Source organism: Neopelma chrysocephalum, unplaced genomic scaffold, assembly GCF_003984885.1.
Source record: "Neopelma chrysocephalum unplaced genomic scaffold, ASM398488v2 Primary Assembly neopelma1_82, whole genome shotgun sequence".
In the NCBI taxonomy this organism is placed as follows: Eukaryota; Metazoa; Chordata; class Aves; order Passeriformes; family Pipridae; genus Neopelma; species Neopelma chrysocephalum.
The window spans coordinates 5,142,491-5,158,943 of NW_020897744.1; the positions used below are offsets into that span (position 1 = coordinate 5,142,491).

The 16,453-nt window shown below is 47.1% G+C and overlaps 1 protein-coding gene across 3 annotated transcripts in view; it reads left to right on the top strand.

The window, feature by feature from the left end:
* The first annotated feature begins 8,942 nt into the window (after positions 1-8,942).
* Positions 8,943-16,453, top strand: part of LOC113971224 (protein spinster homolog 2-like) — a 132,868-nt gene continuing 125,357 nt past the window's right edge. For all 3 annotated transcript variants that reach the window (XM_027690913.1, XM_027690915.1, XM_027690916.1), the window contains exon 1: positions 8,943-9,367. In XM_027690913.1, the coding sequence (XP_027546714.1) occupies positions 9,073-9,367 (295 nt within the window). In that variant the 5' untranslated portion in view covers positions 8,943-9,072. The remainder of the gene's footprint in view (positions 9,368-16,453) is intronic.

Below are 16,453 nucleotides of genomic sequence, written 5' to 3' on the forward strand. Positions count from 1 at the left end.
CTGAGGGACTCCTTCAGAAATATGCTCAGGAATATTTCCCCACTCACGCTGTGTGTTGTTACATGGCCTGGTTGAGTTCATTCGATGTGCCATGGTAAGGCTCAGCAGCAGGGCCTGTAACCCCACGTGTTGGGCACAAATCCAGTCCAGTGACACTTTCAGCAGGCAAGCAAGCTTTTGATGCCACCAAAATAAAAATCAAATTCTTTTGGCAACTTGTACCTTTTAATAAACTCTTGTTCATTGGTACTAATTATACGACCCCCTGTTTTTCTATGAACTGAGTCCCATGTCAGCCCTCACACTGTTTCGCTCAGGACTGTGCCAGGCTGGCAGGCCTTTGTGTTTAAAATATTGGCACAACATGAGCATCCTTCCGGGCCCCTGGAAGTTCTCTCTGGGAACACTTATCAGCACGTCTCACGTCAGCACACCAGAGCACCCTCGTCCAGCTTTTTTAACAACCTCTGAAGGTCTGGCTTAACAGTTTCAAGGCCTCAGTAGGCTCAGCCTGCTGCTGACAGCTCTGCCCCGTTAGCTAATGAGGAGGCAGGGTGCTGTCAGCACTGCTCTTAGGTTAAAGTGGACTGGAAAGTGAAAATATTGCTTACAGAGTATTCTGTGTCCTTTTGCTGCGTTCTCAATTTGTTTTATTTCTATATTCCAAGTTATCAAAATTTTTCCTTCCTGGGGTAATAGTATGGTTTTCATAACCTCTTTCTCAGGAAGTGAGTGGTTTCCTAATTGTCTAGCCCTCGTCTTGACTAATTGGACTCCTGATTGTTCCAGCTTTGTGAAACAGTTCCTGTTAAGACACCAAGCACTACACAGTAGTCAGGTAATGACTCTGTGTTCTGTTTGCATACAAGAAAGACGACCCAGGTGTGAGCACACCTTCGTGAATCACAACCAGTGTTAGTTATGTGATCTGTTCTACTTCCAGTTGAAAATGAAGACTTAAGTTAAAGCTTCTCTGACTGGGATACAGGAGTGTTTGAACTCAGAAACAGTAGTGGCTAGTAATGTCCAGAGTTGCAGGTAACTTTGTCACTGCACATGTCCCTTTACTCTGCATCTATCTTTATTTTATTTTTTTTCCTTTTCCTTAGCTCTCCATCCCAGCTTAGTAAGCTATCCAAACTTGAGATAAACTTAAGTGCAAATCTACCTACTCCCTACCCCATGCTATTTTCCCTAGGCAGTGGATTGAGAACCTCCTTTTTCCTCTTTTAAGACATGAATGATCCCAGAATAATTTGGATGTTCTTCAAATCGCTACTAAATTCCCTGATCCTGACTCCATTCAAACTGTGATCCCTTCAAAGCATCTCACTAGTACCTACAACCACTGCTGCCTTGGGTAGAAACCCAGCTCAGCTTTCTAATTTTGGAGTAGTGCTTTGGCTTTGAAAAATAACTGCCTTTCTTTTCCTTTCTTTTTGATTTTCATGCTCATGGTATAGAATTTGCTGTGATAGACAAAGAGCTCTTTGACCAGTGTTCTTGGGCTCTTTACAAGCTGGGCAGGGCAATCCACTAGTGAAGCAACTCCTGCATGGTCTGTTCTGTTTGATCAAGTGGATCAGTCACCAGTGTGGACTCAGAGCTTGAGACTGTTGAACTAAGTGTTGAAGCATCAGGAATAACTAGGATGGTTCCTTCCATCCTGGATATCTAGTTGTCCAATGCTGTCCCATAGAATTGCAGGCAATCATTCAGCCCCAGGGTGTAATTGCTGGTAGTCTAGAAGAGTGCATTCCCAATATCCCATCATAAACCAAATGGCTTCACTGTAAATGATGAAAAGGCAAGAGCATTCTTGTGTGTGAAATAAAATAAACCCCTCTTCTGAAGGCACAGATCCACCCTTTGGGTGCCGAGGCTATAAATGTTTTGGTTTTTTTTAAACTATAAATGCTTTGGTTCACTTGGAGCCCTGTAAATTCCAGTGACCCTGATGATGTACTGACATAAATCACGTGACATTGTAATTTTGGGGATGATGTCTGGGACAATGGATGCTCAGCCCTAATTACAGCTGCTGGTATTAGTCTGGAGTTTTCAAAGTTGCTCGAGGAAATTTGGTCTTGAAATGAGTTAAGTCAACTCGACTGAGAAAACCACACAGAGCTGCACAATTCCAGCCTGTTCCACTTTGTGTGACCTCATCTTTTATCTGTCCCCATGTGGGCAAAACCAAACAGTGGAATCGTTCCTGTTACTGTTGTTTTTGCAAGGATCCCCTTCTCATGGCTTGAGCCCTTTTGTAAGATGCCAGGCAGCTGTTTATGAATTGGTAACTGCTGGGTCTGTCCTTATTGTTTTGGGATTCCTCTGCTCCCACATGGACCTGGCAGTCCCTTCCTAAAATGCTGGGGTAGTGCAAGAATGCTATTTCTGTAGCTACCCATTCCACACTGGGTTCTTAAATGCTGGTTAATCAGACCTCAAGAATGTGGCTGTTCTGAGAAGTGGGATGCTAAGGGCAAAGATGCATCTTATCCTCTGCAGAATCTCCAGTGGGTGGAGGCAGTTCAGGCTCTACATCCTTTATTCAAACAGGGGACAAAACTTGCCAAAAATGTGGCGTATTAGTAACTGTAGTCCCTGCTGGGATCTGAGGTGAGACCACAAACTCCGTTTATTTGGAGCACTGAGACTCCTCTGAATATAACAAAGGCCAGGACTTCTGGAGATGGATCATTGCATCCAACAATCCTGAACATCAAAGGCCATTCCCTTAGAAATCGCTAAGGACAGTGGTGGTGTTTGCCTGCTGTACCAACTGTTTGGGGAGAACAGGGTTGTTTGGAGGGTTTGGGGGTTTTTTTGGTGTGGGTTTTTTATTTTAATTTGGGTTTGGTTGGCATGAGCTATTCTATGCCAGGCAAGCTGGAACATTATACAAATGTTGTAACTGAAAAATTCACAAACAAATATTCAGGCACTTTTGTAGGATTGTAGGGAAGGGTGAGAGCAGCTGCTTGTATTGTTGCAAAAGCTAAATGTTTTCATGGAAATACAGCTCCTTTTGCCTCCAATTTATCATTTCAAGCACAACAGTGCAAGGATCAGGAAGGAACTGGGCCTTGGGATGCCAGCTTCTGTTCGTGGATTTTTCCTTTAATCCACTGCCTCTGTCTCCATTGTGTTTCTGTTGAATTCAAGGATTAAAACACTATTACACTTTCAACATCAAGTCTGATTTGCCTTCTGAGAGATTTTTAAACTTCTGTGCATTTTAGGGGACTGTTCATATCTTCCTTGCTTAATGAAATTGCTCTGGAGGTGACATGGTCAGTGCCCAGAGCTCTCTCAGTGAGATGGATCATATATGAGTGTAGAGGGAAAAGGATGATGACCAGGGGCTGATTCACATCACTGAGTGTTGAACACGTTAAATAGCTAAATGCAGGGCTGGTCTCCATAGGTAGTTCAGGGTAGAGAGCCTAATTTGAGAGAGTGACTGCTGGAAAACATGGAGATATGTGCTAATGGATATCCTCCTTCACTGGTTTGGAAGAGCTGCTTGATGCTCATCATATCTCCCTGGTCACACGTGTCCCAGGAAACCTCTGAGCTGGACGAGCTTGTAAATGCTGCTGTGTAAAATCAATTGTCAGTAACAGGTTAATTCAGCTGAGAAGTTTGTGAAGAAAAAGGAAGCCAAGAGATAACAGTGGGGCATAATGGGAATGTAGGTGTGTAATTGCAGGGTTGGGATTCTTGTTCCACAGAGCTGCAATCTGTTTGAAGCCCAAGAATGCACAGGGCTGGAGAGACTCCTGTCATTGTCCTTGTTTTGCTCTCACAGCCTTGATCACCACCTGATGATATGACCTTTCATGAAATGTGGTCAGGTTAAGGTTTATAACCCCAAATCTGGGGTTAGTGATCCTATAGTTTGGTGTTCTGTGTAGCTCTTTTTCTCCTAAATGAGAAGCTCTCTGTGTGTGTGTGTGTGTGTGTTTGAGTCCTGATTTTGAATCACATAAAGGAAAACCCAGGAAAAGGACAAAAGTAGCTTTGAGTCATAATTATTTACAGTTGAACATGTTAGATTATTGAAGGCAGTCACTGCTGCTGATAATGGTAGTGGCTACACTGGTGCACATTTTGGCAAAACCTTACTTCAGGGAGACTCCAGTCCTTTGACAGTTATGGTTTAGAGATTATTATGACTTTCTGAAGTACAAAAAGTGTTTTTTCTCCAAGATTTTTATTAACTGAAGAAGAAATCTGGATTTTAAATAAGCTGGGTTAGAGATAATTTCCATTATTTCCAAAACAGCCATGTGATGTCCTCTTCATGGTCCAGTTCCTCAGGCTGTAGTAACTGCTAGGACTAGGTAAGGTCCAACCTGGTTAAAAACAGGACTCATATTTGGGGTTTACCTTCTGTGGGTGGTTCAACCCCCTATTCTCCTCTGCAAACAGAGGGGAGAGAAGGTGGGAGGCTGATCATAAGCTTCCTGCAGGCCAGGTGTGGCCCATGGACCAGCTGGACTATGACACTGAAGTGAATATTGGTGCACTGGCAAAGGTGGGTTTGTTTGCTCCAAGGTAAGTTATAGCTGTTGTCAACCAGCAGCGCCTCTGCTCACACTGACCCTCTCTAGAACTCTGGAGGCGAGGGAAAATCAATAAGTGCAGACTAGGATAAACTAAAATAAACATTTTCAAGCTTTTAAGATACTAACAAAATAATGAAAGGAAGAAAATAATCCCTGAAGGGATAAGCTCTGTTGACTGCACTGGGAGAGAGCAGGGCCACCAACAACTGAGTCTGTTCTTTCCTCACTGAATATGCAGCCAGGTGCCTGCAAGTTCCCTCAGCAGAGCCTGGTTAAGGACCTGTGCCTGCACTCCTTTGGTGTCACCCACACAGTGCACTGTGTTTGTGGCCACTGGGACCAGACAATGATGGGGTGTGGGCTGAGGGGCTTTCAGGGACATGCACAAGGCTGTGTCACTTCTCTGCAGGAAGGCTGCTGATTCTCTTAGCCCTTCTAATGCCTGGGAGCAGGAATCTGCAGAGACTGGTCAGAGCTCCTCCTGGAGCAGAGATGACCTGCATAACCTGGAAGAAGCAGGAGGAAGAGCTACCTAAGTTCAGATTTGCTTTTCATTGTATCCACACACCTCCTGATGGTGATCCCAGCGTGAGGGAGCTTCCTAGCTTTTAGACAGACACGGTATCCCCAGTACCTGGGAAGATGCCACCCATCTTCATCACCAGGGCTGTGGGGACACTCCTCTTTCGTAACCACCATTTCAAGACTAAGCTTGGTGTAATGTGCTTTCCCACGGACTCAGATCCATCTGGCAACTGAAGCAGGTGCAGAAAATGTTATGTGCTTGGTAAGCAGAGTAAGGACTCGTATCTTCAGGTTTGGGACTTTAACCCACCCAGCCTGACCTCCTGTATCGTGAAATTACCCCCCGCTCTCTCTGCAGGGAGTGCAACAGCTCATGTTGAATTCAATAATGCACTTTCTAGAAAGGCAATCAACCTGGATTGAAGGAGATGGAGGGATAGAGAACACACCTCTTCTTTAGCATTTTGTTCCAGAGGATAATCACTCTGTAACAAATATGAACCAGATGATTCATTAGGACTTTTCTAACTCCAGCTCTCAGCCATTGTTCTGGTTCTTGCTATGCCTTTTCCCTCTTGATTAGAGCTCTTAAAACTGGTATTTTTCTCCCCATGTTACAACTTGCACACTGTAATCAAATTGCCTCTCAACAACCTGTAACAGCCAAACCCAGCAATGTCTCTGAGCTAGAATCCACACCGTTCCTCTTAAGAGGTGGTAACCAGTGATTTTAGCAGTTCAGTCATATGATTCATCCTGCCACTAAAGACAATTCTATCACGTTTTTTCCAGTTCCCTCTGCTTTTCCTTTATATAAATCTCATTATATGGATGCACTGGCATCTGCTGTGTTTGTGAGTTTTCCATGAACAGTTGAAGGTGTTAGGGTTGGCTGCAAGACCCTGTGTGTCCATGTAACTCACTGGCCAAGCAATGCCTCTTTGTGCTGTATCTGTGGATGTCTCTGAGCTGAAACTCCTCTCTGTGTCAGAAATAAAAGGATGTTCTTGCGACCTTGGTCCTGCATTGCTCCATGTTCGATGGCCATCAGAAGCCTGCCCAAACTTTGGAGCATATACACTGACCTTAAGTTGGTGTTTGGGATGGTTTTTCTTTTTTGGGGGATTTGCTGGATCAAGGGGACTTGGAGAAGTCACTCCCCAGCCTTCTTAGGCAGTTATTTTAGCATACAGTAAACCACCTTGGCTTCAGTGTCAGCTCTGGTTTTGTGCTTGGTACTGGTTAAATGGAAAGAAATTAAATTAAGCTTCAGTTCGTTGAGAAAGCTCTGCTTTCTTAGCTGCTTTCAGGAGAACCACTTGATCCATAAGACTGAGGTCTTTAATTCTGCCTTGCCTTTTAATCTCATTAACATCTCCTGAACGTTGCTTTCTGTGTGCAGAGCCCAGGGGTAGTCCAAACAGTGAAAAAAATAGAGTAGAACAGACAGTGGATCAGACCATATGTATCTGAGGGCTCCTGGACACTTTGGCTGGTCTCTGTGGAGCTCCTTGAACCTGCAGTTCAGCTCTGTTTAATGCCTGATACGTCTGGCTTAAAGAACACATGAGTTTTGCCTCCACTGCTGGGCAAGTTGGGTGGTCCTTGTGAAGCCATTTCACTCCTTTTCCCTCTTTCCTTCTTTTTAATTCTACTGTTTTCTGTTGGGTTTTTGTTTTGGTTTTGGTTTTTGTTTCCTTTTGGGCTATATAATACTCTGGGTGACCACTGTCACTTGCCCAAATTACGTACACCCCTAGAATAGTGGAATTAGTGGGGATGTGAACAAACAGCTTTGCCAGTATAACCTCTCCCATACAGTCAGTCACATTTGAACTGCAGATGCTGCTATGGAGTAAAAAATTATTCCCCTAGACTTCAACAGGTCAACGTGAACATTATCATTAATCCAGATATGTTGTTTCTGTCACTGAAATGAGCTCTGGAACACTGTGCAGGCCCACTCTCAGCAGTGTCACACGTCACCAGGAAGGGTGTTTGCTCCTTTCCTCAGAGGCGTTGCTCAAACAGCCCTGAATTGCTGCTGACTCATCAAAAAGTGCCCTTTCCCCCCAGCAGCATCCCGGGGGTTCCCTTGGTGGTATCTCTCCAGATTTCTGGCATAGTCTGTCCCTGGTGTCATCGGTGGCAGGGTGTGACACAGCCAGGTATGCTGAGCACACACACGGGCTGTGCTGTGAGAGCTCCACGTTCCACAGAGGAAGGCGATGGGGGTTTGCTAAATGTGTATCCTGGAGACAAAGGCTTTAATCATGACACATTTTCTTAGGTGAGATCAACAGACTGAAAGAAATCCGAAATCCTAACACGCTGTTCTTAGACAAGCGTGTGTTGGCTCTCCAGCAATCATTTTATTTCTCTGTTTTTAGTTACCTTTTCTAGTTTTATGACAGGTATGACAGGCCGGAGCCACTTTGGTTCTGAACACTTTTATCTCTTTGAAGACTGTTCCTTTTGAAATGAAATGTCTCTTGGCCGTTCTCAGCTCAAAGGTGGAACTTTATAGGGAGCGGGATGGAACTGTTTGCAGTGAGGGGAACTCTGGAGCAATTTTACTTCCTTTGAAGATGCGTGTTGTTCCTGAAGCTACTTCTGTGCAATAGGAAAATCGTCTGGGGCCAGGCAGGGAGCTGCAAGGTCGGTGGCACATTCCAGGGAGCCCTTGCCCTGCCTCAAATCGTCCCTTCCCTGACAGCCCCTGTGCCTGGAGGCAGCTCTGGGCGCTCAGAGTAGGCAAGGAGAGTTTTTGTTTTTGCCAGGTAACTACGCAGTTCTGCCCATCGGTGTGTTTGAAGCCCGCTGTGCAGCGCTGTAGAATAATAAAGGTAGAGAAAGGGAAGTCATTACTTGGTCACACTGTGCTGGTGATGCTGGGCAGGTAAGACCCGGCCGCTCCCGGGCTGAGGGGGCGGGCTGAGGTGAGCTGAGGGGGGATGCCCTCAGGGCCAGGCTGAGGTGAGCTGAGGAACCGCCTTCATGGCTGAGATGGGCTGAGGGGGAAGCTCTCGTGGCGGTCTGAAGGGACCACCTGAGGGCCAGGCTGAGGCAGAATGTGTAGACCACGTCACGGCCGGGCTGAGGCTGCTGAAGAACTGCCTTCATGGCTGGTCTGAGGTGAGCTGAAGGGCTATTCCCTCATGGCTGGTCTGAGGTGACCTGAGGGGGAATCCCCTCAGGGCCGGGCTGAGGCTGCTGAGGAACCACCTTCATGGCTGGTCTGAGGTGAGCTGAGGGGGAATCCCCTGAGGGCCGGGCTGAGGTGCCGAGGAACCGCCTTCATGGCTGGTCTGAGGTGAGCTGAGGGGGCCGTCCAGGGGCGGGGTAACGGAGCCCCTCAGGGCAGCTGGGGCGGGCTGAGAGGGGCTGAGAAGGGACCCCTCAGGGCTGGACTGGGGCCGCCCCCAGGCGGGCTGCGGGGACCTCCTCATGCCTGGACTGAGGCGGGCTGAGGGACCCCCTTAGGCGCCGGTCTGTGAGGGGCTGAGGGGCGGCTGAAGAGCCGCCCTGAGGGGACCCCCTTAAGGGCCGGTCTCTGGACGGCTGCGGCGGGCTGAGGGGACACTCTCGGGGCCCGTCTGAACACGGCTGACAAGCCATCCTGAACCCGGCTGAGAGGCCGCGCTGAGGCGGACTGAGGAGACCCCCAAAGGGCTGGTCTGTGCCCGGCCGAGGAGCCGCCCCGCGGTGCCGCCCGGGGCGGGTCTGACGGACCCCTCGGGGCCGGCGGGGCGGGGCGCGGGCGGGGCGGGGGTGGCGGGCGGAGTCTGCCCGAGGTCCCGCCCCCAGCCCCAGCCCCGCCCGCGCTGTCAGAGGCGGCCGGTCCCGGGCAGGCTCGGGGCGGCCGCGGGGATGCGGCGCTGAGCGCTCCGGCTGCCCGTCGGTCTGTCCGTCCTTCCGTCCGCCAGTCACTCAGTCAGTCACCCCGCACGCCGAGATCCCCCTCCCGCAGCCCATGATGTGCCTGGAAAGCGACGGCTCCTCCGGCAGCAGCCCGGGCTGCGGCGGGCGGCTGCGAGCCGGCGACGAGGAGGAGGAGGAGGACGGCGAGCGGGGCTGCTGCGGCCGGGGCGCCGAGGGCGAGGTGCAGACCCTGTCGGGCAGGATGAACCCGCCGGCGGGCGGCAAGCACCCCGACCGCCCCGCCGCCCTCCGCAAGGCGCCGAGCCTCGGCCGGGCCCGGGTGGCGGCCGCCGGCATCCTCAGCGTGGGCAACGTGCTCAACTACCTGGACCGGTACACGGTGGCAGGTGAGCGCAGCCCCCCGCCCTGCCCGTCTCCGGGGGCGGTCGCCGCCGTGCCCGGCGCTGTCCCGGCGCGGGGGGCGGCGGGGATGGAGCGGGGCCGGCGGGAGGGATGCGGTGCCCATTGTGCGGCCCCTCCGGTATTGTTCTCTAGTTTGTGCGAATTTTATCGAAAATAAGAGGAGAGTCCTTTGTTCGTGCGGGCTGGATGGCGGAGCCGGCGGGGTTCGGGAGGGAGCGGCGGCGGGCAGAGGGTGCTCGGGGAGGTTCGGGGGGCGGTGGCAGACGCGTTATCGATCCCGGCACGGGGTGACAGGTGCAGCCGCGGGGACACGGGCTGTGCGAAACGGGGATGCGAGTGTGTGTGTTCGGGGGTGAAAATCGCAGCGAGGCGGATCGCCCTTCGCTTTGTTTCTGCGGAGCGCCTGCAACACCCGGCTGTCCTTCAGCCCTGTGCCAAGGAGGGTCCCTTCCCTGCAGAACTCCCGGGCAGGTGACAGCAGAGCTGGCGGGAGCGGGCGCAGGAGGAGCCGCCAGGCAGCTGCAGTGCACTTTGCAAAGCTCGGTTTTCTGGAGGTAAACACTTTAATATGATGCGCTGAGGGATGCGTGACAAGCAGCGCTGCGTGAAGCGCTGTGTGCCTCGGTGGGTACTACTACTATGAGGCTCAGCTCCGAAATAAATGTGCATTGGGATGTTTACTGTGCCATCCCTAGAGAGGACTCCTGCTTCGTTCCTTCCCAGCAGGGAAGGAGATCATCACTAAACTTTTCCTGATTAGAAACGAAGTAGGCTTGTTGGTAATCAACTGTCTCATGTCATTAGAATATAATGCATATTCTGTGTTTGGCAATACTGATAATTTTATCTTCAGAGCTTATAAAGGGGTTTGTGCATGTATAAATTTTGCTCTATGCATATATATGTTTTAATCACTAGGACTCGATGTGGTGTTAAGCAAATCAGATATTTGTTTATGCTGCATTAAAATAATGTATGTTTGTAGGGCAGTGATAGAGTGCAAGGGACATAAATCTAGTCACTGTTGTCAGAATAAGTTGGCCAGGTTGTATTTGTTTTGTCTGGAGTAGGGACATGGGGAGGATTAGAAGGAAAATTTAGCTGGCACTGTTGTGGCTTTTTGTATTATTATTTGCAGACAGGGCTTGCTCCTTCAGGAAATGTAAAGGCCAGTATTGGGAGGTATTGAGTGCTCGGCTGGTAGTCAGTCTGCTCCAGGAGAGAGCTTGAAGATACAAGGTTAACCTGTTATTATTGAAGGAAATTGTAGTTTGCTCCCTTGCCCTCAAATAGGAACCTCTCTAGCAGAGAGTTTTACTACAAAGCACCATTTTCCTTTAATGCACGGAAAGTTTCCTTTTTGGGAAGCTATTTCCCCCTCGTGCATGCTTAAAAAAAATCCTAAATCATTATCTAGTTCATCTATTTGCTGTAGTACTTTCAGCAAGACCTTTGTCATCTGATTTTTCCGCCTGCAAGAAATAAAAGCAGCATCTTTGCTGGGAAGGCTGGAAAGTGCCTGACCAAGCAGAAGATAAAAATGCCTGCCTACTGCAGTGTGGCATTGCCAGTGTTTGCAGGATAAACTCTGTTTTTGCAGTGCTCAATAACTGCCCCGTGGAAGTTATCTGTTAGCATTCAGCCTGATATCAAAGGTTTGAGATCTCAGACATCAGACTTGCCCCTGGGGACAGAATCAAACTTTGCATGGCCTTTTTGTCTTCTGTCAATTGGTATTTACTTTTCAAACTGGTGTTTTATAAAGTGCTAATCCAAAACATGGAATAATTTAAATCCAGTCTAATAGGAGAGCTGTGGTAATAAAAATTATATGTTTTGAGCTCAAAACTGACTTGATTATAAAGTCTTCTCTGAAAGCAATCTTTGCTTTTGTATTTTGAGTCTTAGTGCATACCACATGCTTATGTGATGTGCACTTGCAGATGAATCAAGCTGGCACTTTGAATATTCAGCTCATGTCTCAAGACAGGTAATAATTAGTGAATACAACTCTCCAGACCTTCAAAGTACATTTCAAATATGAATTGTTGCAGCAACGTAATAAGGGATTTTAACACCAGCCACATTATGGCAGGGGAAGTAGCATCAGAAGTTATGATTTACCTGGGGCCAGTGAACTGTTGTGAGAACTGGAGTTAATTTCTGGTTCCAGCTCTATTTGAAACAAGTGTTAGAAGAGCATCAGGACCAATGGAAACGGGTTCCTGAGGATTTGTGTCTCTGGGGTGATCCCTCCTGTGGGTTCTCTGACGTCAAATAGGAGTTGACCTTTGTTATTAACCTTTCTCTTCTTGTCTTATGAGAGTCTTGCCTCTACCCAACCATTTCTTTTTTTTTTTAAATGGAAGTGTTGGGAGCTTTGGGACTTCTTCCTGCTGTCAAATTTAGTCAAAAGCAGGTCAGTGGCCTCAAAAGCAATTAGTAGGCAGCTGACAGACAGATAAAAGCAAACAGAGAATCCAGTTGTATGGGCACAGTACTACAAGTACAATTTCTATCTTACCTGAGAACTTGATTGCAGTCATTTTGGCCTTCTAAAAAGAAATGCAAGTATGAGAAAAAGTATATATTTAGTGTGTATGTATATATATAACAAGGGTATGCTTAGTATATGTTTAGTCACTAGGAAAAAAACATATAGAGAGTTGTTTGTTCCAAATGTAGTTCCCTGGGTATCTTCCACTATTTTTTAACATCTCCACACAGAAGCTGGATAATACACATCCAGTCAATGCAAGAACATCTTATGTAATAGAAGGAACTAGGCTGACCTCTGCTATAGCACATCTTGCTTTATTTAAAAATAAAAACTTTTGCCTTGCTACAAAGTAAACAGCAAATGTGGTATTTTGTGGTGTTTGGACACAAGGACATTGTGTATAATGAGTTGTTCTTGGGTAACCTTTTTCCGGGTGCAACACACAAGGAAGTGGCTGCCAGTTTTCCTGGTTTTGGTTTAATGACTTCCCAATATGGATTAAATGAGTTTAGGATGGGATGTGACTTTTGGTATCTGGGACAGAACTTGGGGGCAGTTTCCGAGACAGGGGACTTACCAGCTTCACACCTGACACTAAGTTGCAGCTTTTTTGGGAATACATGGTGAAACTGGGCCTCCACCAAGGACTGGCCTGTTTCTTGTGGTTTAAGTTTATTCCAGTACTTTAAAAATAAAAAACCTGCACTGTAGTAGTGGATATTTCAATAATGTCCTTATTTTTACACGGAGTTAGGAATTTCCACTGTGTGTGGAGTATGTTAAAATATAGTGATATTTGGGAGAAGCTGCCCCAGACAAAAAGTGGGAGTGCCTCCACTGTGGCTCTTGGAAAGGAAAGATTGAAAACTGTGCTGAGCATTACCAACTTGAAGGGAAATGATCCTCTGCAATTTTCTTAATAGGTCCCTGATCATCCTGAAAACAGTTGCCTGTGGAAAAAGCATTCTTTCAAGAGCTGTGCTGTTTTGCTGCTGTTAGGAAAGCCAAGAGTGAGGACAAGGGAGAACGAGCAGCAGTGAAACCACTGTAGGTTTACCTGTGAAACTGCAGCATTTCAGCCACCTGGCGATGCTGGGACGCATCTTCTTCCTTAATGAAGTTTTGGGAAAAGTCATCTTCCTTTCAGAAGCTTGGAATGCGGTTTCACAATTATTCCATGGGTGACCTTTTACTGTTGACGATGAAAATAGTGTTGCTTCATTAGGGTGTCACCTCCACCTTCTAATTCAGACGCTACTTCCTGGCATTTCTGTAGTGCCTTTAATTTAAAGGTAACGATTTAATTAAGCTGGAGAACTACCCAGCAAAGTAAATGAGTCTTACTCTCCCACTACAGAAGGGGAAACCGAGCTGTAGAGCCATTTGCCTGTGGTGATGGAGTTAGTGGCAGAGTCTTGGCTGGTATCAGCTCATCCTTGAGGTTCTCCAGTCCTGTCTCATGGTACATCCCAGGCTCTGGTCTGCTGGGTTTGTCCTTTAAGTGTCTGCAACTTGCTAATAGCCATATTTGTGTTAATTAGCCTCTCATTACAACACACAGTTGCAAATCAAATGCCATTCTTTGAAGATACATGCATGCAAATGATCGTTGGAAGTCGACAGTCGAGTTTCAAACTATTTAGTGGGAGCCCCAGCTGAAGGGTTAGGAAAGGTTCAGCGCTAACTCTCAAGTGCCAAGACATTCAAGAGGTTATGAGCCCAAACTCCCTCTTTTTACTTGTGAACTCATGTTTGTGATAGTAACATATCACCTGAGAGTGTGTTTCCTGCTGAATGAGCTTCATGCAGCCTGAGATCCCATATGGAATGGGATAAAGGGAGCCTTGTAACAAGACTCAGTGCTTACAGCTTCAGGGAGGAAACCATGAAGTGGCAGTGCAAGCTCTTCATTCTTCTGTCTTTTGTTGAGCTAATCTCAGCCCAGGACTGAGCTGTGGAAGGACTTCAGTGCTGGAAAATATTAGAGAATAATATTGACTGAATGAACTTGAGCAGCAGTGCCAGCAGCTCACGCATGGGAAAGCTCGTGAAAGGATGACAGTGTTTCACTTGGACAACAGGTACCTGTGACTGGCTCAAAATTCAACAAGTCCTGCGCTGGGAGCAGAATTTAGGACTGAACCTCCTGCACTTCAAAAGCAGGTGACAAAAAGTGCTCAGCAGCACGATGAGGGGACTGTGTAGCAGCATCTAATTCCCTACTGCCGTGTTTTCCCTCTGTGATGGGCTTTATTGCAGAGTCTGCTCCTTCCTGTTTTCCAGTTCTTAAGTGAGTTGGCAGAATTTGTTCCAGAGTACTTTACATTTCAAGTGAAGTCTTATTATGTTTAATCATGGTATTTTTTCTTCCTTGTGCTGTAGCTTTGCCAGATTGTGACTATCTTTGTTATTATGGGCAGATTTTCCTGTTTGACTCTGAGATCCTCTTTCATGCATGTTGATTAATTTTATCCCCAAAGCATCCAAGCCATCACAGTCAGTGAATGTGGCCCTTATTACACGAAGTTAAGATCCTCATAAATATTGAGTGTGTTCTTAAGAATAATGTGATGATCTTATTAGTCCCTTGATCTCCACGACTGTCAATATCAGAAGCTTTGTGGTCAAAAGTGTGGGAATTCTGTAATCATTCCTTCAGGATTTTTCAAATACCATACCAAGCTGTAATAGGGTTAAATTCCATCAGCCAACTTGTATAATTAATAGGAACAACTAAAAATATTTAGTCTTCATGTCATCAGAAGCAAATAAGCTGCTGGTTAGGGAGCATGGTGGGTTACAAAGTTTAGCAGATGTTAAAAACTGGTGAATTTTCCCCTAATGTGGCATCCCATAGCTCTTGCCTGGGCTTTCAAGTGCTGAGGGACTTGTGATTGAAAGGTGTTATAACATTGTCTGAATGAAACAAGGTTTGTAAAGGTCTTGAGGTTCCTTATAACTGTTGCTAAAAGCTCCTGGTACCTACTCAGGAGATTCAGTGGGAATTTTATTTTACAGATAGAAAGTAGGAAATTTGGGGATCCGAACTCTTGCTGAGCTGTTGCTTGTTTGCATCATCATTGCTTGGTGTGTTTTATAGACCAGGACAAGATTGTGCAGCTTCTACTGGAGCAGGTGGTGCACCCAAGGTACTTCTGATCCACATCTCTCAGAGATGTTGGAGAGCTGTAGGCCATGGATGGGAGAGTCTGAAGGAGACAAGAGGCAGCACTGGTTAGTGAGGGGCTCTAGGAGATGATCAGATGTGACTCATTCTGTGGGCAGCACAGCCAAAGGGTGAGGAGGGATTCGAGGGAAGGGCAGCTTTCAGCAAGTGTTTGCATCTCCCAAGCACCACGAGCATCATAAAAACAAAGGATGGAGATGTCTGCTGGGAATGGATAATGGAGGATGATGCCCCTCTGGCTGAGAGAGTTTTGTGGAAATTGGAATTATGGATGTAGGGTGATGAGTGTTCTGGAAAAAAATCATGTGTGCTCAAAATGAGTTCTACAAAGGACCTGTGAAGTGCCTGAGGGGACATGGAAGTTAATAGGACTTGAGCAAAATGGGCTTGGGCTCAGAGCCCAGAGAGGTGTAAGTGAGGTGAACAACACCTCATGGTTTCCAGAGGAGTTTGGCATGGCCATCTCTTGAAAATCACATTTTTTGGGGAATCGGTCTGAAAGTCAAGAGGCAAATCTGAGACAGGTACAGGCAAAATAAATGAAAAAAACCCCTCAGACAATCCAAACCAAACCATTACTTCTGAGTCCTTAACTGTTAGACCCCCACTTTGAGCTTGGGGCTGTAAAACAGCTCATCCTCCTGTTCCTGGACTGGACAAGTACTCGCCCTGGAGTTGGTGAGCACAGCAGGCACCTCGTGCACCTTTCTCCTCGACACATCTGTTTGCATTGTTATTTTGTGGGTGTTTCTGTCTGATGTAACCCGGCTATTTCTGTAGGGTTGCAGGGAAAGGAAGTGAAAGGGAGGGAGCACTAATTTCCGCGCTCCTGGTTTTACAACAGTACATAAATAATCAGGAAAGTGAGAATGGATGGGATCCTGGGAGAATGAAGAGATGTATAATCTGGCACTTCTGTGGCCATGACGTTGGACTTGTTGCCAGTCAGGAGTGGCTGAAGGTCACTTTTGAAGGGCTCTTGAATGAGCTGTTCAGGGTGCTCTGGTGGGCTCTCCCCACTCCTCATGGTGCTGTGTCTCATGGAAGCCTCCACACAAGGCATGGCTGGGAATCCCCACGTTATCTCCCGCTGTGTAAAACGACAGAGTAACGAATTGAGTCCTCCTGCCTCCTGATCCTTCTGGACAGCAGTGGAGCATGTCATGAGAGCAGTGTAGGAGCTCCCACTATTCCGTACTTCTGGTTTTTTAAGGGAATAAATATCATTCAACCTTCTCCAGAACTGTTGATCTCCTACCACAACCGAAATCAGAGAGCAATTTCAACTGAAGAGAAGGGAGAGGAAATACAGAAGAAAAACTCAGCTTTATGCCTTGCCAGACCTAAATTCAGGCTTCAGAAATATGAACATACCAGGGTTAT